At 42.0% G+C, this 23,263-nt stretch overlaps 1 protein-coding gene across 2 annotated transcripts in view; it reads left to right on the top strand.

Moving 5' to 3' along the window:
• The first annotated feature begins 9,663 nt into the window (after positions 1-9,663).
• Positions 9,664-23,263, top strand: part of AHCYL2 (adenosylhomocysteinase like 2) — a 190,901-nt gene continuing 177,301 nt past the window's right edge. For both annotated transcript variants that reach the window (XM_019959064.2, XM_019959065.2), the window contains exon 1: positions 9,664-10,074. In XM_019959064.2, coding sequence (XP_019814623.2) covers positions 9,712-10,074 — 363 coding nt within the window. In that variant the 5' untranslated portion in view covers positions 9,664-9,711. The remainder of the gene's footprint in view (positions 10,075-23,263) is intronic.

Below are 23,263 nucleotides of genomic sequence, written 5' to 3' on the forward strand. Positions count from 1 at the left end.
GTCCTTCACTTCCTCTGCAAACTATTCTGCAAGGCCAAGAGCTCAGTTCTAATGAGGTCACCACTGACAGATGTCAGGCCGATGTCAGCTTAATGTGCTGGCTGTCCTTCCTGGCCAGTTGGTTCTATATATGGACAAAGGCTCTGGCCACAGCTGCCTCACTGCGCATTGATCATGAGATGAATGAGCAAGGACGTGCAGCTTGTCCCTGCAGTGATGACACTTGCAGAAAGCAATGTCCCCTGCTGGGGAGTATATGTGGGCATGGATCCTCATGGCAATCCCAGGCCCCCTCTGGGAACCTCTTGCCTCTACAAGGGATATCTGTGGGACCAGGTGCATTCGCATCCACAGCTTCCTCCCCTTGGGCTGTCAGAGAAATTCAGGCTTCTCTGAGGGAAGCCTGCTAGTCCCACTTCCTCCAGAAAGATGTCAGTAGAAAACTGGGAACTGGACTCAGGATCCTGTGGAAAGGAAGAGTGGGTGGAGGAAAGGGGGTGTTACCCACAGATGACTCAGAGGGTATTGTGCAGTATTAAATGTGCCTGTTTATGGGTGTTGCTCAAGTGATGGGGACACAAGCAATTTGCCCAGAGCCAAATTCCAAAGGAAGAGGAAAGGGAACTAACACTGATTATCTACTATGTACTTTACATGTGTATAAGGATAATGATGATAACAGTAAGAGCTAATTCTTATTAAATGCTTGCTAGCTCTAAGCACTTCGTATCTATTAACCTGTTGAATCTCACAACAGACCTCAGAGGCACTGTTAACACCCCCAAGACACTCAGGTACAAGAAAAGTTCAAAAGTTTGCCTGAGAGAAAGTGATAATGCTGGCGTTCCATCAGAGCCGTCTGGCTCCAGAGTCACCAGGTTCTTGGCCTCTGCACTCTGAGTGTTGTGCTTGTGCTTAGTCATGCAATCGTGTCTGACTCTTTGCAACCCCATGGACTACCAAGCCAGACTCCTCTGTCCATGGGATTCTCCAGACAAGAAGACTGGAGTCGGTTGCCATGCCTTCCTCCAGGGGATCTTCCCAACCCAGGGACTGAACCCAGATCTCTCATATTGCAAGCAGATTCTTTACCGTCTGAGCCATCAGGGAAGTCCCTGCACTCTGCTGCCTCTCCTTTAATTCGGAAGAGGCAGAGGAACTATTTTTCTGTAGCAACAAACTTCAGAGAAGTAAAATGACTTGCCCACAGACCTCATAGCTAGTAAGTAACACACTGGGCCCAGGGCCTTCCTGACTCTGCAGTCCAGACTCTTTCTGCTCTTAGGTCTGACTTTTGGTTTTTCCTCCTATCCAGATTGCCCATGCTGTGTTCCCTCTGGCCTCCCCATATCCCCTTGTGCTTGCCCACCGTGCTCATTCTTGCCATCACTGCTCTTCTCAACAGTAGTAGAGCTAATTTCTATTTTTTTTTTAATTGAAGAATAGTTGATTTACAATGTTGTGTTAGTTTCAGGTGTACAGCAAAATGATTCAGTTACATATATATTTTTCAGATTATTTTCCATTATAGATTATTATAAGATATTGAATATAGTTCTCTGTGCTACACAGTAGGTCCTTGTTGTTTATATTTAATAGTGGATTTTATATATAATCCCAAACTCCTAATTTATCCTTCCCTGCGTTTCCCCTTTGGTAATCATAAATTTGTTTGTCTGTGAGTCTATTTCTGTTTTGAAGTAAGTTGATTTGTATCATTTTTTTTAAATTCCACGAGTGATATCATATGATATTTGTCTTTCTCTGACTTACTTAGTATGATAATCTCTAGGTCTATCCAGGTAGCTGCAAATGGCATTGTTTCATTCTTTTTTATGGCTGAGTTTTATATATATATATATATATATATATACACACACCCCATCCTTTTTATCCGTTCATCTGTTGATGGACATTTAGGTTGCTTCCATGTCTGGCTATTGTAAATAGACCTGCTATGAACAGTGGGGTGCACGTATCTTTTCAAATTAGGGTTTTCATCGTTTACAGATATATGCCCAGGAATGGGATTGCTGGATCATACGTTATTTTTAGTTTTTTAAGGAACCTCCATACTGTTTTCCACAGTGACTACACCACCTCACATTCCCACCAACTGTATAGGAGGGTTCCCTTTTCTTCACATTCTCCAGCATCTATTATTTGTAGACTTTTTTTTTTTTTTTTGGCCACAGCCACGGCTTGCAGGCTCTTAGATCCCCTATCAGGGATCCAACCTGGGCTCCAGCAGTGAAAACGCCAAGTCCTAACCACTGATCTGCCAGGGAATTCCCTATTTGTAAGGTGTGTGTGTGTGTGTGATGACTGGTGTGAGGTGATACTTCATTGTAGTTTTTATGTTCATTTCTCTAATAATTAGCAGTGTTGAGCATCTTATGTTTTCATCTTGGCCATCTGTATGTCTTCAGTAGTAGAGCTATTTGTAAACCTTATCCATGCATGCATGCACGCAAAGTTGCATCAGTTGTGTCCGACTCTGTGCGACCCTATGGACAGCAGCCCACCAGCCTCTCCTGTCCACGGGATTCTCCAGGCAAGAATACAGGAGTGGGTTGCCATTTCCTTCTCCCAAAGCAGTATTCAAAACAATAAAAGTGATCAGTGTTGTCTAATGATCCTTTTTGAAACAAGGGGAAGTATTAAATGACTTTCTTTCTATCTCCATGTACATCCCCTCCATCTCTTCTTTCTTTAGTTGTATTATAATGGTGTGTTGGAGGAGCTTATTCTGGGGTTTTAAAAAGCTGAGACATGTTAACCTGTTGAGGCTGATAGACTCTGTGACCACTAGAGGACATCGTGAGCCTACCTTTTGTGAACGCTGGCCAGGCAGCTGTTGGAAATCTGAAATTTTGTGGACACTCCCACAGACCAATTGTATATTTTAGTATTTTTATAGGAGTGAAAAATCTTGTGACTGAGAGCCACAGTGGCCACTTTCTTACCAAAACTCTTGAGTTAGACTCCTGAAAGAAACTCCTCAGGGTCCAAGAGGAACTTGGTTTGGGGGGCTCCCTGTGGCTGTCCTGTTGTCCTGAGGTCAACTTCACCCCTCAAGTTGGCTCTGCCCTCAACAGCTCAACTGGGCCCGCCTTACCCCTCTCACACTCGGTCATCCAACCGCCCAGTTTGTAAGACCTGCCTCTGTTGGTCCCAGATTCTTGTAAGCAGTATGTCCACTGCTCCAACCCTTCCTCTGCCTGTGTATGACTCTTTTTGTTTTTAATCTGAAAAACTAAAAAGATACAGAAAAGCACAAGGAACAACCTAATAAACACCCATATTCCCACTACTCAAATAAACTTTAAAATGTGAAAAAAAAAAACTTAAAAAAATGTTAACATATTTTCTTCCAACCTACATTCATGAAGAAATAAAGTAAAACAGATTTAGCTAAGTCCTCTTTGACCAACACCCCTATTCCATTTTTCCTCCCACTTTCCCTTTCCTCAACCAAAAAACAACTGCATTTAGTGCGTTTTCTTTCAGTCCATTTTTATATTTTCATATGTGCAAATGAAGCTATGCATTCATAAACTATGTACTGCTTTTGACAGCTTTTTAATTTTTTGAATTATATTTTTTATTGAAGTATAGTTGATTTACAGTATTATATTGATTTCCGGTGTCCAGCACTACTGGAGTGGGTTGACATTTCCTTCTCCAGGGAAACTTCCTGACCCAGGATAAAACCCAGGTGTCCTGTATTGCAGGTGGATTCCTTACCAACTGAGCCACCAGGGAAACCCCACAATGATTCGTATTTTTATAGATTACACTCCACTTAAAGTTATTACAAAATAATGTCTATAATTACCTGTTCTGTACAATAGAGTTTTGCCTGCTTTTAAAGTTTGACTGTTCATCTCAGTTATATGCATGATATAGTTTGAAAAGTCAAATAGTTCTACATCTTTCCAATATGGAGGATAAGGACTTAGCTCTTTTTCACTCTACCTACTAGGAGGAAAGAAGAGGTGGAGTGGGGAGGAGTCAGTAGTGACAGTTTTGAAAGCTGGAAAGCAAATGAGTGATATTTAATTTGACAGACTTGAAAAACTAAAAGTTTTAACCACCAATAGGGAAAACTTACATTGCAGCACCCCTAAAAGCTTCTGAATTGGAGGCAGCAGCTACTTCAGAAGGTAGAAATGAAAGCAGGAGGATTGGTCTCTGACCCCCTGTCTAACTGAACATTCTGATGACTGCCCTTCCCAAATCTGGATGTTGTCAGTTCATTCTCTAGAGAAGGCAAATAGAGGGTCTGTAGCACTTGAAGGCAGTATCTTCTGGCTTCCTGAAGTTCATTTTAAGAAGTTCACTATCTTTCTTACTATTGAGTTTTTGTAAAAATGCTCCTTGACCCACTCCAGACATTTGAAGGATTGTCTCTTTGTCCCCAGAATTTTGAAATTTAACAGTGATGTATATGGGGACTTCCTTGACAGTCCAGTGGTTAACACTCCCACTGTAGAGGGTGTGGGTTCGATCCCTGGTCAGGGATCCTTCACACCACATGGCCCAGCCCCGCCCCCCCCCCCCAAAAAAAATCAAAAACAAAACCAACCAAACAAAAAAATAATGATGTATATTAACGTAGGTCTATTTTCATCCATTGGGTTGGGCACCTAGTGGCCCCTTTCATTATGGAAATTCTCATTTTTCAGCTTTGGGAAAATTTTTGAGTTATTTCTTTGATGAATCTTCCCTCCCCACCTCTAGTTTTCTGTTACCTTTCTGGCACTCGTATTATTTGGTCTTCTTGGACTGATCCTCTAATTCATTTTCTTTTCTATTTTTTTGAATTAGATAAAAAAATGTATTGAAGATCTGAAAAACAATTCATAAGAAATTGACTTTTCCAGAAAACTGCGCCTACGAAATCCATTGAACCTATCGTGTTAAAATGTGCATTAGACACAACTAACACAAAATTGTAAATCAACTATACTTCAAAAACAGAAAAAAGAAAGAAGCCACCATTATTCAACAATCTGAGAAAGATAAACTGCATCTTTCCTATTTTTAATTTTTTCTTTTTTTTGGGGGGGGGGGTCAGTGCAGCTTGTGGGATCTTAGTTCCTCAATCAGGGATTGAATTAGGGTCCTCAGCAGTGAAAGTACAGAGTCCTAACCAGTAGACCACCAAGGAATTCCTAATTTCTCCCTCTTTTTATTTATTTTTAAATATTTTCTGTTAGTATGCTTTCATTTTAAAGGTCTCATGTTTGTTTTCTGAATGTTCACTTCTTGAAACAGCATGTTCTTTCACAAATACAATATCTTAAGTCTCTGAGGATATTAATGAGTTTTGAGGGGGTCATGATTTCTTCTTGAGGCATAGCCTCTGTTTTCTCCCAGTTGTTTTTTTCTGTTTGCTTATGTTGGTCTCTGTCTTCCATATTAAAGGTTTTCTTTTTGTTTCTGGTGACTTTATCTGCTCATACTGAGAGTGTGGCACTAAGTAGTTCTCTGGAAACTCTGCGAACGTAGGTGTGGTCTTCACTAAGGGTGATCTGGCCAGCCTATTTCCTTGGGGAACTCTTGATGTTTATCTTCAAGTTTTCTCTATGGGACTGGTCAGATACCTTAGAGAAGTTCTTCCAGTCTCCTGCATGGAAGATACATTTCTGCCTGTCAGGGTCTGGAAGCTGAATGAGCCAGGTTCACCTGGAAGAAGTTCTGTAGGCTAATTAGCTCAAGTCAGTTCAGTTGCTTAGTCATGTCCAACTCGTTGCGACCCCATGGACTGCAGCTTGCCAGGCTTTCCTGTCCATCACCAACTCCTGAAGCTTGCTAAAACTCATGTCCATTGAGTCGGTGATGCCATCCAACCATCTCATCTTCTGTCATCCCCTTCTCGTACCTTTAATCTTTCCTAGCATCAGGGTCTTTTCCAATGAGTCGGTTCTTCCCATCAGGTGGCCAAAGTATTGGAGTTTCAGCTTCAACATCAGTCCTTACAGTGAATATTCAGGACTGATTTCTTTTAGGATGGACTGGTTTGATCTCCTTATAGTCCAAGGGGTTCTCAAGAGTCTTCTCCAACACCACAGTTCAAAAGCATCAATTCTTCGGCGCTCAGCTTTCTTTATAGTCCAACTTTCACATCTGTACATGACTACTGGAAAAACCATAGCTTTGACTAGACGGACCACTGTTGGCAAAGTAATGTCTCTGCTTTGTAATATGCTGACTAGGTTGTGTCCTGGCTTTTCTTCCAAGGAGCAAGTGCCTTTTAATTTCATGGGTGCAGTTACCATCTGCAGTGATTTTCAAGCCCCCCAAAATAAAGTCTGTCACTGTTTCCATTGTTTCCCCATGTATTTGCCATGAAGTGATGGGACCAGATGCCATGATCTTAGTTTTCTGAAAGTTGAGTTTTAAGCCAACTTTTTTACTCTCCTCTTTCAGTTTCAAGAGGCTCTTTAGTTCTTCTTTGCTTTCTGCCATAAGGGACGTGTCATTTGCATATCTGAGGTTTTTTATATTTCTCCCAGCAATCTTGATTCCAGCTTGTGCTTCATCCAACCTGGCATTTCGCATGATGTATTCTGCATATAAGTTAAATAAGCAGGGTGACAATATACAGCTTTGATGTACTCCTTATCATAAACTAAATAGTTCATAAACCTGTGCTTAGTCATCCTGTTTTCATTATGGTATTTCCACCTTCAGCTGTGCCTAGTGTCCCTCAGTAATAAGATGGAGGAAGCAGGTGTGTAGGATGAAATTGAGAATGGGTGAGGAATGTACCCTTATGTGTGGCCTCAAGCAGAGGATGGTGCCTGGATAAAGAAAGGATGAATATCAGTTTCTTTCCAGTGCTCCAACTTCTTATGTTTTGTAACCACATCCCATTGAAAAATTAGTTCATTCCCTCAGTAATCAAGTCTAGTGGCCCTCCAGGTAGGCAGCTGCTGCCTAAGAACTTCAACACACGCCAGGTGGTTGTACCACAGCTCCCTTGTGCATTAGGGGCAAGAAAGAAAGCAGTTACAGAGCTGCTAATCTCTTCTCCGACAGCTGGGGGATGAAGCTCTGAGCTGGTTCTTTATAACAGGAAGAAAATTATGAAAGCCAGAGTGTGAAGAGAAAGCTTAAGAAGCCCCTGTATCTGGTGGCTTGTGGGCTTTGTGGAAATGGCAGTGCTCAAATGCCTTCTAACTCAGTGTTACATACAAAGTTTGAAGGTCAGGATACAAAAGATTCAATTCAGGGTAGAACAACTCCACAAATGAACAGATTTCCAAGATAGTAGTAGCACTGGGAAGGAGATCAGGGCAGGTGATTTCTCCCTCTCCTTTTTGTCAGGGAAAAAAGAATCACTCCAAATCTAGATGTCCAATGGCCTTCTGGGGTTGTCAGGGCTATCAGTTACTCTCTGAACAACCATAAACCATAAGATCCCCTGTGCTTCAATTTCTCTGAGAATAGAGAAGAAATGACCTACCCTATAATCTGTCAGAGTTAACTGTATTTTAATTTTTTTCAAGTATTCTTTACATAGTTAAAATCTAATAGAACATGCAATTTGTCTCCTGCTTTTTAACTTATTTTATCACAAGCATTTATTTCCCTTTATCATTAAAAAAAAAAAGTTCTTGGCCAACTTAATTTTTTAAAGATTATAACCATTCTCCTGGGCTCCCTCCCAGGTAGCTCAGTGGTAAAGAATCTGCCTGTCAAGATAGGAGATACAGGTGCAAACCCTGGGTTAGGAATATCCCCTGGAGTAGGAAATGGCAACCCACTCCACTATTCTTGCCTAGGAAATCCCATGGACAGAGGAACCTGATGGCCTACAATCCATAGGGTTGCAAAAGAGTTGGGACATGACTTAGAGACTAAATAACAACCATTCCCCTATTGTTGGACATTAGTTTCAGATACCTTGTCATTATTAAAAGTGAAACTGCCATAAATGCCTTTACATTTACACCTTTTAAAATAAATTTTAAATTTAAAAATACAGAAAAATACAAAGTAAAGAAACCAAAAAACTCACCCCAAATCCCATCACTTAAGGAAATCACTATTCGTATTTTAGTTAGTATTACTCTTTGCTGATATATTTATCTGAATTTTACATTATATCCCTGAAACCGAGGAAACTCTGTGGGACCCTCTTTGGGACAAAAGCTCTTCCGTGTCCTCTGTTTCTTGTTTGTAATTAAAAAAAAAAAAAAAGACTTTAATCTTTTAGGTATTCCCCAAATTCCAAACAGCAGGCTCAAGCATTTAATAGGACAATAGAGTCACAGGACTCACAGTTCCTCCTGAAGAGATACAGATAATAATCTGATACTTATCTCTGAGCTCCTCTACAGAACCTATGATGGTGACCACATGCATGTGACCACAAGTATGTGTACCCTAGACACGTTGGAACCAGAAGGTTGAGATTCCCCAGACATCCAGACATCATCCAACCAATCAGAATAGTCACACATTGTCAGCCCTCACCCCAAATTTTGTTTGACATCTGGGTTTGGGTTTTCTTGAGCACTAGCTCCCTCTTGTGCCTGGTACTCTGTAATAAACCTTTCTGTGCTCCAAACCCTGACATTTTGGTTTACCTCTTTGTGCCACTGGCATGCAAACTTAGGTTGGACATCTATGTGAATTCACAGAATGGAAATTCCCTGGTGGTTGGGTGGTTAGGACTCACTACTTTCACTGCTGAAGGCCCCGGGTTCAATTCCTGAACTAAGATCCCACAAGCTGAATGGAGGGGCAAAGAGAAAAAGGAGAAGAAAGAAAAAGAGAAGTAACAGGGCAAAAGAATTAAGCTTAAGGCAACGTGTAATTCTTTCGTCGTTGTTGTTGAGTCGCTAAGTGGTGTCTGACTTTAGCCTTAAACTTTCCTATCTAGTAATATCGAACTTCTATTTTTTTGGACTGATAGTAAACTCTAAGCCCAGAATGTTCTAGAAATCACAGCATGTAAGGTCTTATCTTATTCTTTCTAAAAACAAAGCCATTAAAGTTCAGAAAGGTGTTACGGTTCCCTTTCACTGAGGCAGAAAAATCAAGTCACTTTAAGCCTGAGGCCTGCGCTCTCCCCACGTGATGCCTCTTTTCCTTTACATGCCTGCTTACGTGATCTTAGACTAGCACACGGGGAGGAAATGTACACTGTCAGGGTAGAGAGCCCTTTCTTCCACCACCTTCCCAGGCGGAGGGTTTCTAGCGTTGTCTCCCCGGAAGCCCCAGTCCCTCTGGAGACTCTTTCTCATGTCCTTTGTCGTGTCACCCGTTCTCACTCCGTTCCGTTAGTCGCCTGGACTAGAGCTCCACTGCTACTACAGAATCCCGCTAGCCGGAAGGCGACAGGGACTACAATTCCCAGGGGGCATCACGGCCCCGTCCTCGGCAGCGCGCAGTGGTGGTCGGGGGCTGAGGTCCCACGGTGTTTTCGCCGCGTGCGGCCCTGAGCAAGCGCACTACAGGTTCCGTGGCACCACGCGCGCGAGCTTGCCGGGTCGGGAGGGGAGGGGCGGGGCGGGGTGGGGAGGGAGAGGCCGGGGCTGGCTGGAGAGTTGGCGGGCGGGCGGGCAGAGGAAGGGGGTGGGAGCGGAGGCGATGGAGGGGAGGAGTGGGGGAATGGGGGAGGGAAGGGGAAGGGAGGCGGGAGGCGGGGCCGAGCCGGAGCTAGAGTCTGAGCCGGCGGTTGCAGTGGGGGCGGTGATGTCGGTGCAGGTCGTGTCAGCAGCTGCTGCCGCGAAGGTGCCTGAGGTGGAGCTGAAGGACCTGAGCCCCTCCGAGGCGGAGCCGCAGCTGGGACTGAGCACAGCGGCCGTGAGCGCCATGGCCCCCCCAGCGGGTGGTGGGGACCCTGAAGCTCCAGCTCCGGCCGCGGAGCGGCCCCCAGCCCCCGGTCCGGGATCGGGCCCCGCAGCGGCTCTCAGCCCGGCCGCTGGGAAAGTGCCTCAGGCGTCGGCCATGAAGCGGAGCGACCCTCACCACCAGCATCAGAGGCACCGGGACGGCGGCGAAGCCCTGGTCAGCCCCGACGGCACCGTCACCGAGGCGCCGCGCACAGTCAAGAAGGTATTGGGGCCGGGCTGCCTCTTTCGGAGAGGGAGGGTGGTGGGGAACCGCAGATCCTCTCGGCGCGGCGGCACCACTCTCCACGCCCTCCCTTCTGATGCTGGAAGTAGAGACATCTCTTTTCCCCTTAAACCGGCTCTCTTAGAGATGCCCCCACCCGGGCCCCAGTGCTGGGGGGCGAAGACTCCAGGTGGTACGGCCGTACTTCGCTGGGAATAACATGGAGGTAGCGCCCTCCCTTACTACTTGGAATAGGCTGGGAGAGGAGAGGCACCTCGTATTACACCTTTCTGTACTCCTAACCTACTCCCGTGTGTATTTTCCAGACTGTCGGGGAGAAGACCCCGATGGTGTAGAAAAGCCTTACTGCTTCTGAGAGTTCACCCAGTAATAAGGGTTGAAAGAGCTTTGCCGTTTGGACATCTTTTCTGTAAGGAGTAGTTACCTCGCGTTGAGATCCTCAGTTGTCTGGTTTCTGTACAGCAGATGACTCTCTGCCTTTCTGTGGCCAGGCGCTTCCATCTAGCAGTACTGATGCCGTGCCCTTCATTCCACATACTGCAAGATCCTTAGGTTTTCTCTGAAAGTAGAAGGGTAATAGGGTAATGGAGAGATTCACTTCACTCTTCTCTTCAGAGGTTTGTCCTCTCAGCTCAGTAGTTGGTCACCAGGATTGTTAGACTGTGTATGAAGAGAATGATTGTTTTTATTGGTTCTTTTATTATAGTCCGTAAGTATTAGGAAGAAATGCTTCTACTTTTGGGAAAGGCGATCACTGTCAGATTTTGTCTCAGCTGCCAGCTTCTTTCAGATAGTTATGAAGAGGCAGTAGTCTCAGAACACCAAGGAGTAGATGTGCCTGAATGTTTGATATTCTCAGTATTACCCTTGCAATGACTATCTGTAGTGTCTGTCCTCTCAGAAGGCAAATCAGTACAGAGAAAAATGGCAGATATTGCAAAAACAGGTTGTGGATTATCGCTGTAATTTCTGAGGTATTATGCGAACATAGTGATATACTGGGTTTTTCGTTTTGTGAATGATTTATCAGAACAGCAAGAAAGTGATGTGAAATCTGCATTGGTTTCACTGTGCAGGACTCAGCTGAGTTGAAACCTTGTAACGAGCCTAACTTTGATTGTAATAGCCTCATTGTTAAGGTGTAAATCAGAGAACTCTTGCATTCTAATTACTAAAATATAGTGATAATGTCAGAAGCAAGACTAAAGGAATTTGTTTAATGATGCTTTAGGACAGTGTCTTTCTCATTTGCATTATGAAACTCCTCTGGGCAGAATTATTGGGGGAAAGAGAGGCAGCATGGGCACCATGGCGTCCCTTGTGGCTCAGCTGGTAAAGAACCTGCCTGTAATGCGGGAGACCCGGGTACGATTCCTGGGTTGGGAAGATACCCTGGAGAAGGGATAGGCTTCCCACTCCAGTATTCTTGGGTTTCCCTGGTGGCTTAGCTGGTAAAGGATACACCTGCGATGCGGGAGACTTGGGTTCGATCCCTGGGTTGGGAAGATCCCCCACAGAGGGAAACAGCTACCCACCCCAATATTCTGGCCTGGAGAATTCCATGGACTGTATAGTCCATGGGGTCTCAAAGAGTTGGACATGACTGAGTGACTTTCACACATTCAAACACCACATGAGCATCAAAGCTGGTAGTACCTAGATATGAGTCTGGAAATCTGAAACATTTGTAATTGAGTTGTTTTATAACTTTGGCCAAATTCTGTGATTAAGGGTCTTTTTGTGTAAAATGTACAGATTAAATCTCAAGCGTAATAGTGTTCAACAAATTGCCTTTATTTATTTGACCTTGCCATGCAGCTTGTGGGATCTTTAGTTTACCAGGAATTGAATGCTGGGTCCTACCAGTGAAAGCTCAGAGTTCTAACCACTGGACTGCCAAGGAGTTCCCCAACAAATGGCCTCTAGAACATGGGATTTACAATGCAGCAGACCTGGGTTTGAATCCTAGTACCCCTACGAGCTAGCTTTTGGGTAATTTCTAAATTCTCTGAGTCTTAGTTGTCTCTTTTACAAAATGAGGTTACTGATATGATTGAAGGTTAGAAATATTTGTAGAGGACTTAGTGTTGAACTTGGCACATATAATAAGGGCTTAAGAAATTATAGCCATTGTTAAGAGTTGATTTTATTTTTTTCTTCCTCCAATCATGGCTTAAGTGCACCACCATGGCTTCCTTTAAAAGGTGTATACAATTCAATGGCTTCTATATAAAGCAGTCAACAACACGACAGGCCAGCATATCAGCCTGTTTTTCCTAATTCTAGATGTATTTCTTGACCATTTTCCTTGTTGCTGAACCACCTTCTTCCTGTTTTTCCAGCATTAAAATGTGGGTCCCATGATTCTAGATTTACTCAGCAGCCTCAAGGCTATGAAAGACAGGGCTGAGCTTGCCTTACAATGTTAATTGCAGCCAAAAAACAGCTTCTCCACTGGAAGTTAAACAGGCGAAGCTCTGGGCGAGGATGCAGCCCTGCGACACAACTGCAGGCATTTCTGAGCGGCTTTTAGGGGGTAGAACCTTCAACTTTCTTGACATTGAAGTAGCTCAACTAAAACAAGTGCTCGAGACTGACCTTTCTTAAAGTTGAAAGTCACCTCTCCAAGGGACTGCAGTGTGATTTTGATTTGTTGAACCTTTCTGGATTGTTTTTTTAGTTTATTTAAATAATCATTCTGACCTTCACTCCCTTCTGCTTTTATTTAATGTAGGGAGGGACTGGAGGTATTAAGGATTGAAATAGCCGCCTTTGACCATGTAATTGATGACTGTTGCTCTCCTTTTTAAACTGTCACATACAAGCTTATTTATCTTAAGCTTATTTCCCTCCACTGATGGTTTCCCTTACTCTACTTGTGTATCTGTCATTAGTTTTCTTAGTACCATTACTCTGTTCAGTCACATGAGGGAAATAAACTTTTTTATAAGAGTCAGAATTCCCAAGTGCAGCATTTAATAAGAGTGAACATATGGTGTGCAGCTTATTCAGTCCTGTCTTATCTTTGGCATCTACCTCCATCCTGTAACTTGTGGTGCTCTGGGGACAGATCTTGTCACCATGGCTATCATATATTTGTATATAATGTCTTTCTTTGTAAGTGAACTCAACAAACCAAAAATCTCTGTAAGAAGTGATCTGTGAAATAGGATGATACGGTCCACTGTGAATGCAATAGAAATATTTGAGAGGATTTCTTTCCCGTGTTCTTGAAAATGGGCTAATAGGAATGTCATACTACAGTAGAGAAAGCAATGTGAGAGAGAATTTATTTCAGAAAAGGTAAAACTTTCTGATGATAAATCTGTGAGCTTAAGAACCACAACTAGTTTGTGCTTACATCAATATCAGTAATGACCATGTTCAAGCAGATTCTTTTTTTTTTGGCAAGGGAATCTACCTTGTGCTGGCTTTGTTGCTGTCAGCAGAGAATGAGTTCAGCCATGCTAGCGCCTTCTTGTCCTGAATTCTTTAAGCTCTTTATTTGGTTAATTATGGATTACTAAAATGGAACCTTTTGGATATAGTCATGGGAATGCAAGAGCAGTTTTGTTCCTTTTGCCAGTTAGGAAAATACAGCCTTGCAGAATGTTCAGTAAGGCAGTTGGCAGATTGACCCTAATAACAGTTACCATTAATTGGCCCTTTCTTTTTTTTTTTTTTCAATTGGCCCTTTCTATGCCAGGAATTGTTATCAGCATTTTTCTAATCCTGACAGCTACACAATGAGATATAAGTGGCATTATCTCCATTTCACAGATAAGGAAATGAGGTCCAGAGAAGGCAAAGTGCCTTGACCAAGGTTATACATCTAGAGGCGGGCAGAGGTAGGACTTGAAATCCCTGTTTTAAGCCTTTGTTTCCAAAGCCCATTTCTTTTTATTATGCCACACTGACTCTAACTTCTTAGTTGCTGGGTTCTGGCTTTCTCTCAGAAGTCTTTCAAAATACTCAGTGAACTCTAAGGTATGTCTCTCTGATTTAAGACTTTCAGTTCAGTTCAGTTCAGTTCAGTTGCTCAATCGTGTCCGACTCTTTGCGACCCCATGAATGGCAGCACGCCAGGCCTCCCTGTCCATCACCAGCTCCCAGAGTTTACCCAAACTCATGTCCATCGAGTCGGTGATGCCATCCAGCCACCTCATCCTCTGTCGTCCCCTTCTCCTCCTGCCCCCAATCCCTCCCAGCATCAGGGTCTTTTCCAATGAGTCAACTCTTCGCACGAGGTGGCCAAAGTATTGGAATTTCAGCTTTAGCATCAGTCCTTCCAATGAACACCCAGGACTGATCTCCTTTAGAATGGACTGGTTGGATCTCCTTGCAGTCCAAGAGACTCTCAACAGTCTTCTCCAACACCACAGTTCAAATGCATCAATTCTTCGGCGCTCAGCTTTCTTCACAGTCCAACTCTCACATCCATACATGACCACTGGAAAAACCATAGCCTTGACGAGACGGACCTTTGTTGGCAAATAATGTCTCTGCTCTTTAATATGCTATCTAGGTTGGTCATAACTTTCCTTCCAAGGAATAAGCATATTTTAATTTCATGGCTGCAATCACCATCTGCAGTGATTTTGGAGCCCCCAAAAATAAAATCTGACACTGTTTCCACTGTTTCCCCATCTATTTGCCATGAAGTGATGGGACCGGATGCCATGATCTTTGTTTTCTGAATGTTGAGCTTTGAGCCAACTTTTTCACTCTCCTCTTTCACTTTCATCAAGAGGCTTTTTAGTTCCTCTTCACTTTCTGCCATAAGGGTGGTGTCATCTGCATATCTGAGGTTATTGATATTTTTCCCAGCAATCTTGATTCCAGCTTGTGCTTCTTCCAGCCCAGCATTTTTCATGATGTACTCTGCATATAAGTTAAATAAGCAGGGTGACAATATGCAGCCTTGACGTACTCCTTTTCCTATTTGTAACCAGTCTGTTGTTCCACGTCCAGTTCTAACTGTTGCTTCCTCACCTGCATATAGCTTTCTCAAGAGGCTGGTCAGGTGGTCTGGTATTCCCATCTCTTTCAGAATTTTCCAGAGTTTATTGTGATCCACACAGTCAAAGGTTTTGGCATAGTCAATAAAGCAGAAATAGATGTTTTTCTGGAACTCTCTTGCTTTTTCCTTGATCCAGCGGATGTTGGCAATTTGATCTCTGGTTCCTCTGCCTTTTCTAAAACCAGCTTGAACATCTGGAAGTTCACAGTTCATGTATTGCTGAAACCTGGCTTAGATCATCCTAAGTAAAGAGTAAAACCAAAGTAAAGAGGATCTGAGTCAGGACTTTACGAAGAGTATGGGAAAAAATTGTACAAATGTAGAATCTCAAACAATTATAAAATTATGAGAGTGGGAGAAGAGGATCTTATATGTGTGTATAGAAAAGTGTTTCAAGATCAATGATGCATTTTCACGTTAGTAATTGACTGATAATTAGAGATGTATTCTTATTTTTAAAGTTATGAATAAATCAGAAGTACTAGAGGACTATGCTCCTCTTCCCTGTCCAGCTAACATTTTCCTTGTTCTTTAAGACTCATCTTCTTTATGAATTGATCTGTAATGAAACATTTTGAAAATTAAAAGGGGAAGCATACTGTTATGTATTCCTGCTGTGTCCCAGGCATTGTATTAGAGCTTTACACATAATATTTTATTTAAGCCTTTTAAGAACTGTCAGAAATAGGTTGTATTATCCTTGTTTTATTGAAGAAACTGAGGGTTGAAGAGATTTTGTGTCAAGGTTATACATTTAGTAACTGATATGAGCCAACAGAACTCTAATCTGTTTAACTCTCATGCCCAAACTCCATTGCTTTTCAGTTGAAGTATTTCTCTGTTTAAAGCTTAGACCGCACTTTTAAATCTTAGTTAATCTGTATATTTTTGTGAATTTTCTGTTATTTCACTAATGGACCTTTCTTTTTATTTACTGAGTTTGTTTAATGATCTATCATATATCTATGTCAACATTTATGAATTTTCTGACAAGGCAGCCTATATTTTGTATTAGTATAATTTCTGAAGTCTACTTTTCCTGGGAAAGGTTGAACATTAAGAGCTGTTACAGGAGGTTGTTCAGAACTGAAGTTGCAGTTGTGTATTTAATGTCTTGAGGGAGACGACTTAGGTCCTAGTGTCCAGTTAATAGAAGAAATGGAGAGTTCCTTGAAAAGGGAGAGTTAGTCTTTGTCATTTCCTTGAAAGTGTTCCCCTTCCCCACAGTAAAAGAAAAAAAGAAAGGGAGAGATTTGTTGGGATTTTCATTCAGATTTTGTTCTTTCTTGGTAGTCCTGGTTTAAATAATTCAGAGAGGGACAGCTGACGTGGATGGGAGAATAGTATATCTTGGCGTCTGCCCCGGTCCACCCCGCCGCCACTCTGTTCAGGAGCTGAGATTCCACTCCCCCAATAAGAGGTTTAGTTAGCTTCATCAGGTTTCTATAGGAGCTTTTTACAGTCTGAATGACCTATGGCCCCAGATTTGATGAGAGCTGAGCAGAGGAGAAGGCAGTGGACTTCTATAATAATTGTAAGTAAAACTACTTTGATTAAATTAAATCACTGAAGCCAAATGACGTGTATGATTTTCAGTCATACACTTCCGGAACTGTATTTTGCCGCAGTTGAGGTAGCCATTTTCCCTCTTGGATACTGCGTTAATAGCTGGTGATTTCCTATTCTTTCTTTTTTTCCCCCCAGGAGTCTTATCAATAGAAATGGGTTGGTTTAAAGCACCTGATTCTTCTTAGCTTAGAACTTAAATTAAGGAAGGGTATAAACTTAAAATAAGGAAGTGTATAGACGTCCTTGATTGGCTAGTTGAGTTTCTCTGAGTACAAATCAGGCTTTTCCTTAAAGCCATTCTGGATACTACAAAGCTTTCATTGAAAGTTAAGTACTCTGACACTTAAACTGGCTTCATCTTCCCTATAGATTTATCTCCTACTGTGCTCCAATGTGTATCCTTCTATTCATTCTAAAAGATTTGATTTGATATTGTTGACTACCTTTTCTTGGAAACTTTTATCAGCTTCAGTTATAACTCATTTACAGCTACCATTTACTGAATATTTACTCTCTTCCAGGTATCTCTCTATCTCATCTCATTTAATCCTCATAATGACCATCAGATGAATATTATTAGAAAATAATATTATTATTTTACAGATTAGAAAATGCAGGCTCAAAGAGAGTGATTAACTTGCCCAGGGCTTTGCCAGTCCTTGATGCCTTTGGGATTAGTGAGATGAAGCACTGCCCACAGCAGTAGTGGGAGGCTTTGCCACTCTGCCAGCCCCTTACTTTTCTGATTAAACTCCCAGTGAAACCTGCTTAAGTTACTCCACCTGGGCTGCTGAGATTACTCTGCAACCATCTGGACTCCAGGATCTAGCCTTCTCCAAGGGGAAGCCTCATTTCCTGTTTATTTTAGGCACTACCCGATGCCCACCTCAGTCACTATCTGGTGCCCACCTCAGTCACTACCTGATGCCCAGTCAGCCATTGTCTTCCTAATACTCATTCCCTTATCACTCCCTTAATCCTCTCAGTCAGCCCAGTCTTCCTAACCTTTCCACTATGTTCTGAACAACTTGCCCATCTATTATCAGCATATCTTCTTGTAGCATCAGCCTTTAGCAACAGGATCAAGTTACAGGGGCAAACGTGGCAACTGGCACCCTGAACTATAATTGTGCAGCCCAAGCTGCAGCAGCTCCTGCTTGGCCTAAAACAAACATGACGTGTTTCCTAAGCCCATTCTGTGGTGGTGTTTTTAGCTGTGTTGCCCTGGAGCAGGTTCTCTGCTCTTAAAGCTACCTCATGTCCTTCCTATACATTCTTTTTCTGTCCAGTTCAGCCAGAGTTGACTTCTGCTCTTTATGGAACTCTGAGAGGTACACTGGTTGAACCTAACCATCTGCCTTTTTAGCTGTCTGTATCTATGGAGCTGAGTGTTTGCTAGAGAAAATCAGAGAACCAGGCAGATCGATGTCACTATAAATTCATAATCATTAGCTTCATATGCTTGATCAGCGTTGCCTAGTAACATCATACATTCTCTAGTAAGTTCACTTTAAGCCTCACTGCAAATAATTATTTAATATGGTATCTATTTACTTCTAATTTCAACTGTTTTAAAAACAGTGATATACCCTCTACTTGTTATAAAAACAGAAGCCATCAAAAGAGAATTCCTTCATCTTTGTACCTCCCAAATCTGCAAACCTGCCTGCATTTGGGGTTCATCTTTTTCTCCTCTCATGTTATGATAGTGGAAGACATGTCTTTCATTTTGTCAAAGAGCAGTCCCTCCACAAGAGCTCTAATCACATTCTTAGGTCTTCTTAAAGAACTTCTTTTGGTTATTTCCTCTTTCTACCAGAGCCTTTCCTACAGATTTCCTTGCTGTAATCTCACCCATTTTGAAAACCCTGTCCTTTGACCCCTGTATCTACTTTCTGTTACTGACCTATCTTTCTGTTCTGTTACCCAGCTGAGTTTCTTAAAGAAGTTTTCAATGTATCCTGTATACACTTTTTTCCTTTCCAAAGACTTTTTTAAAATTAATATTTTGGAGGGTGGGCTGTGCGTGTCTTCATTTCTGCTCACAGACTTTCTCTCGTTGCGACAAGCGGGCGCTGCTTCTTGTTGCAATGCATGTTCTCTTTGTTCTCAGTGCAGTGGCTTCTCTGGTTGTGGAGCACAGGTTCTAGAGCACCTGCTCGGTTGTTGCGGCTCACAGGCTTAGTTTCCCCGAGGCACGTGGAATCTTCCTGGACCAGGGATTGAATCCATGTCCCCAGATTCTTAACCACTGGACCCCCAGAGAAGCCCCCTAAAGGCTTTTAAAAAAATATATCTATGTATTTGGCTGAGCCAGATCTTATTTGCAGTACATGGACTGTCAATCATCATTGAACTTGAGAGATCTTTAGTTGTGGCATATGGGACCTAGTTCCCTGATCAGGGGTGGAACTTGCACCCTCTGCATTGGAAGTGCAGAGTCTTAGCCACTGGACCACCAGGAAGTCCATTCACAGACTCTAACTCACTCCTACTTGAATACCCTGACTCACACAATGCCCTCTTGCTAAAGTTGCTAATGTCCATCAGATTGAGAAGCGTGGCCATCTGTTTTTTCATCCGTCATCATAACAGACTTCTTGCAGCATTTGACACCAACTTCTTATTAAAACACTCTCTTCTGTTGTCTTCCATGACCCTCCTCTTTACAAGTTTTCCTTTTATTTCTCCAGCTGCTCCTTCTCAGTCTTGATGGGCACTTTCTCCTTGGTCCCAGGCCCTCTGCTCTTTCCATTGTGTTTTTTCCCTGTCATCCATGGTATTCCTGTGCCTTTAAGTATCATCTATATACCAACAACTCCCCAAATTATTTCTTTAAGTCAGGATCCCTTTTCAGAATGCCAATCTTGTGTGTGTGTGTGTGTGTGTGTGTACAACTGCCTACTTGCAGTTGAGCCACAGAACTAATGTCAAAGATGGAACTTTATCTCCTGTCTGATCCTTATAATGTGTTCTTCCTGTTTTCTTCATATCAGTAAAATGATATTTACATTATTTTTCACCTTTTTAAAAAAAGTTTTTAATTACACAAGTAATGCTTGAATATATTCTTGTAAAATAATTCAGTCTAATGAAGCAGACTGCTTCCTTGGCTGTCAAACAGTCTTTTCCCCTCCCCAGAGACTTTTGCTGTCAATTTATCAGATTTTCATTCATATTGTACATAGAGAAATTGGTAGTTTTATAATAAGTTGTACATAGATAAAAGCACATTATGTATATATGTTGTGTTACAGGTTGCTTTTCCACTTAACAGGATGTCTTGGAGCTTTTTATATATCAGTACATGTATATGAATCTCATACTTTTTGACTGCTGAATTGATTTCCAAGGTCTATAGCTTTGTTGTTTAGTAAACTTTTTTGTTGATGCACATTTACTATAATTTTTATATGCTGTAGTAACTGTATGTATTCTCTCTGTGTAAATCTGTTAGTGTTTCTCTAGGATAGACGCCTTAAAGTAGAATTTTGGAGTTAAAAGATATCCACATTTTAAAGTTAATCCATAATATTATGTTGCCTTCCAAATCATAGTACCATTTTACACATCAATTATATAGAAACCCTTTTACTATACCTTTACGAATACTGGATATTTTTATATCTTCTATGAGAAAAGTTAAAGTTCTTAGTTGTGTCCAACTCTTTGTGACTCATGGACTACAGAGTCCTTGGAATTCTCCAGGCCAGAATATGAGAGTGGGTAGCCTTTCCTTTCTCCAGGGGATCTTCCAAACCCAGGGATCGAATCCAGGTCTCCCTCATTGCAGGCGGATTCTTTACCAGCTGAGCCACTAGGCAAGCCCAAGAATACTGGAATGGGTAGTCTATCCCTTCTCCAGGGGATCTTCCAACTGGGGTCTCCTGCATTACAGGTGAATTCTTACCAACTGAGCTATCAGGGAAGCCCAACAGGAAGTTTCTATGACAAAAGTTTTTTACTATTGTTTTTATTAGTATTTTTCTGCTTACAGTGAGGCTGAAAATATTTTCATGAATATATTAGTAATTTATATTTTTTTCTTATAATTGTCTATTCATATTCATTTGTTAACAGATATTTATTGAGGACTACTGTGTGCCAAGTACTGGGGATTCAGCAAAATAGATAAAGATTTCCGTGCTGTGAACTTGTCTTTTTCATGTTGTCATATAGGAATCTTTACATTTTCTGAATATATTTTTTCTGGCCTCACAGCGTGTAGGATCTTAGTTCCCCCCACTAGGGATCTAACCCGCACCTGCTGCAGTGGAAGCATGGACTCTTAACCAAGTCCTAAGGGCTGGGTGGCCAGGGAAGTCCCTGGATATTAATTCTTTATATATATGTTGCAAATGTTTTTTCCTACTCTGTTTCTTGTTGACTTGTAACTTTGTTTATATTAAATATTTTCATGTAGTCAGATTGGTGAGTTTTTTTTTTCAGACTTTAAACTTTTAATTTTGTATTGGAGTATAGCTGATTAACCGGAGAAGGCAATGGCACCCCACTCCAATACTCTTGCCTGGAGAATCCCAGGGACCGGGGAGCCTGGTGGGCTGCCGTCCATGGGGTCGCACAGAGTCGGACACGACTGGAGGGACTTAGCAGCAGCAGCAGCAGAGCTGATTAACAATGTCATGGCGATTTCAGGTGACAGTGAAGGGGTCCGGCCATGTGTATATACATGCATCCACTCTCTGCCAGTCCCCCAAGCCCCATTTTTTCGTCTGTGGTTTACATATTTGTGTCTTAGAATGGCCTTTCCTACCCCAGATTTATTAACAAGTTATTTTATGTTTTCTAAAGCTGTTTTCATGGTTGTGTTTATTATTATCTTTTGGTCTTCAGTCCATCTAGAATTTATTTTTGTTTGTAATGTAAGGTAGGGCCTATTTGGAGTGTAAAAGGTGAAAGTGAAAGTTATATCGCTCAGTCCTGTCTGACTCTTTGTGACCCCATGGACTGTAGCCTACCAGGATCCTCTGTCCATGGGATTTTCCAGGCAAGAGTACTGGAGTGGGTTGCCATTTCCTTCTGCAGGGGATCCTCGCGACCCAGGAATTGAACCTGGGTTTCCCTCATTGTAGGCAGATGCTTTACCGTCTGAGTGTAAGATCGCTGTATTTGTCCCCAAATAAAATTCAATATTTTACTTACTCGGGTTTGTTCTCTCTCCTCCCCGCCCCCCCATTTAACTTGTCCTTCCTAACAGTTTTTTTTTCTTAACATTTAGTAGGAAGTGTAGAAGTAACTTTGTAAGTGAAAACTCTTTTTAACTCAAGAATGACAGACACTAAAATTGCCATCCTGGTAGGACCAGCTTTTCCAAAATGACACCTGATTTTTTTTAAGGCATTGCCAGGAATTGAGTATGTCACTCCAGTACTCTTGCCTGGAAAATCCCATGGACGGAGGAGCCTCGTAGGCTGCAGTGCTACGAGTGGGTCGCTCTGCAGTGGGTCGCTAAGAGTCGGACACGACTGAACAACTTCACTTTCACTCTTCACTTTCATGCATTGGAGAAGGAAATGGCAACCCACTTCAGTGTTCCTGCCTGGAGAATCCCAGGGACGGGGGAGCCTGGTGGGCTGCCGTCTATGGGGTCGCACAGAGTAGGACACGATTGAAGCGACTTAGCAGCAGCAGCAGCAATGTAACTGTAGGAAGAGCATTTTTTTTTTTTTTGCCTCAGGTATATACTTGTGTGCATCTGCCTTTCAAAGTTGACATTACCTGCTTCAGGTTAAAGAAAGACTTCTTTTCCTGACAGTTATAAAATGTCTTCTTCAACAAAGCTTTTGTTGGGTAAACCTTGACTGATTCTACTCTTGGATCACTCTGCTTTGGGAGGCAAGTAGAACAGAAATTTTTACTACATTCATGTCTATTGTTTCTGTGAAAGAGAAAAAGTGACTGGTCTAATGCCAGTTCCTTTTTAGGGCCTTCTACTGTATTGTAGAATTAGAGAAGCAATGTTACTGCTTTCGGATATTTGTCTAATAATCTCCCCCAGTACATTTTGAGCATCTTTTGTGTAAAAACCACCTATATGTTATGTTCTAACCACTGCTAAGTAGTAGGGTTATTAAGTCAAAATACTATTCTTGGCCTCAAGGAGAGGGTAGGGACTGTAGATAGGAAAATACATACAGTCTAGTTTAGTATGAGCACTACTAGAAGCGGGAATGTTTGCAGTTTGCAGAGGTCAGCATTGAAACTGAGGTCTATCACATTAGAAAAGGAGTTTGATGTCCACCCAGGAAGCTTCACAATGTAGCAGAACCTTTGTGAGGTTTCCATGTTCCAGCTTTACAAATTTAGAAATTCATATTTTTAGTACACTTCACCTCTTAGGACTGGTTCATTCAAACCACACTCATCAGAGACTCATTTAAAACAAAATAACTTCTAATTTTTGGTCAGAAGATAGCATTCAAGCTAATCTGAAATACATGTCAATTATAGGAGACTCTGGAACATCTACATGGGAAGTCTAATCATAGTTAAAGGCAGTTTATTAAGTTTGGAATCTTTTAGGTCCTTGCTACTCAAACCCATCTATGACCAGAATCA

The sequence above is a fragment of the Bos indicus genome, chromosome 4 (genome assembly GCF_029378745.1).
Source record: "Bos indicus isolate NIAB-ARS_2022 breed Sahiwal x Tharparkar chromosome 4, NIAB-ARS_B.indTharparkar_mat_pri_1.0, whole genome shotgun sequence".
In the NCBI taxonomy this organism is placed as follows: Eukaryota; Metazoa; Chordata; class Mammalia; order Artiodactyla; family Bovidae; genus Bos; species Bos indicus.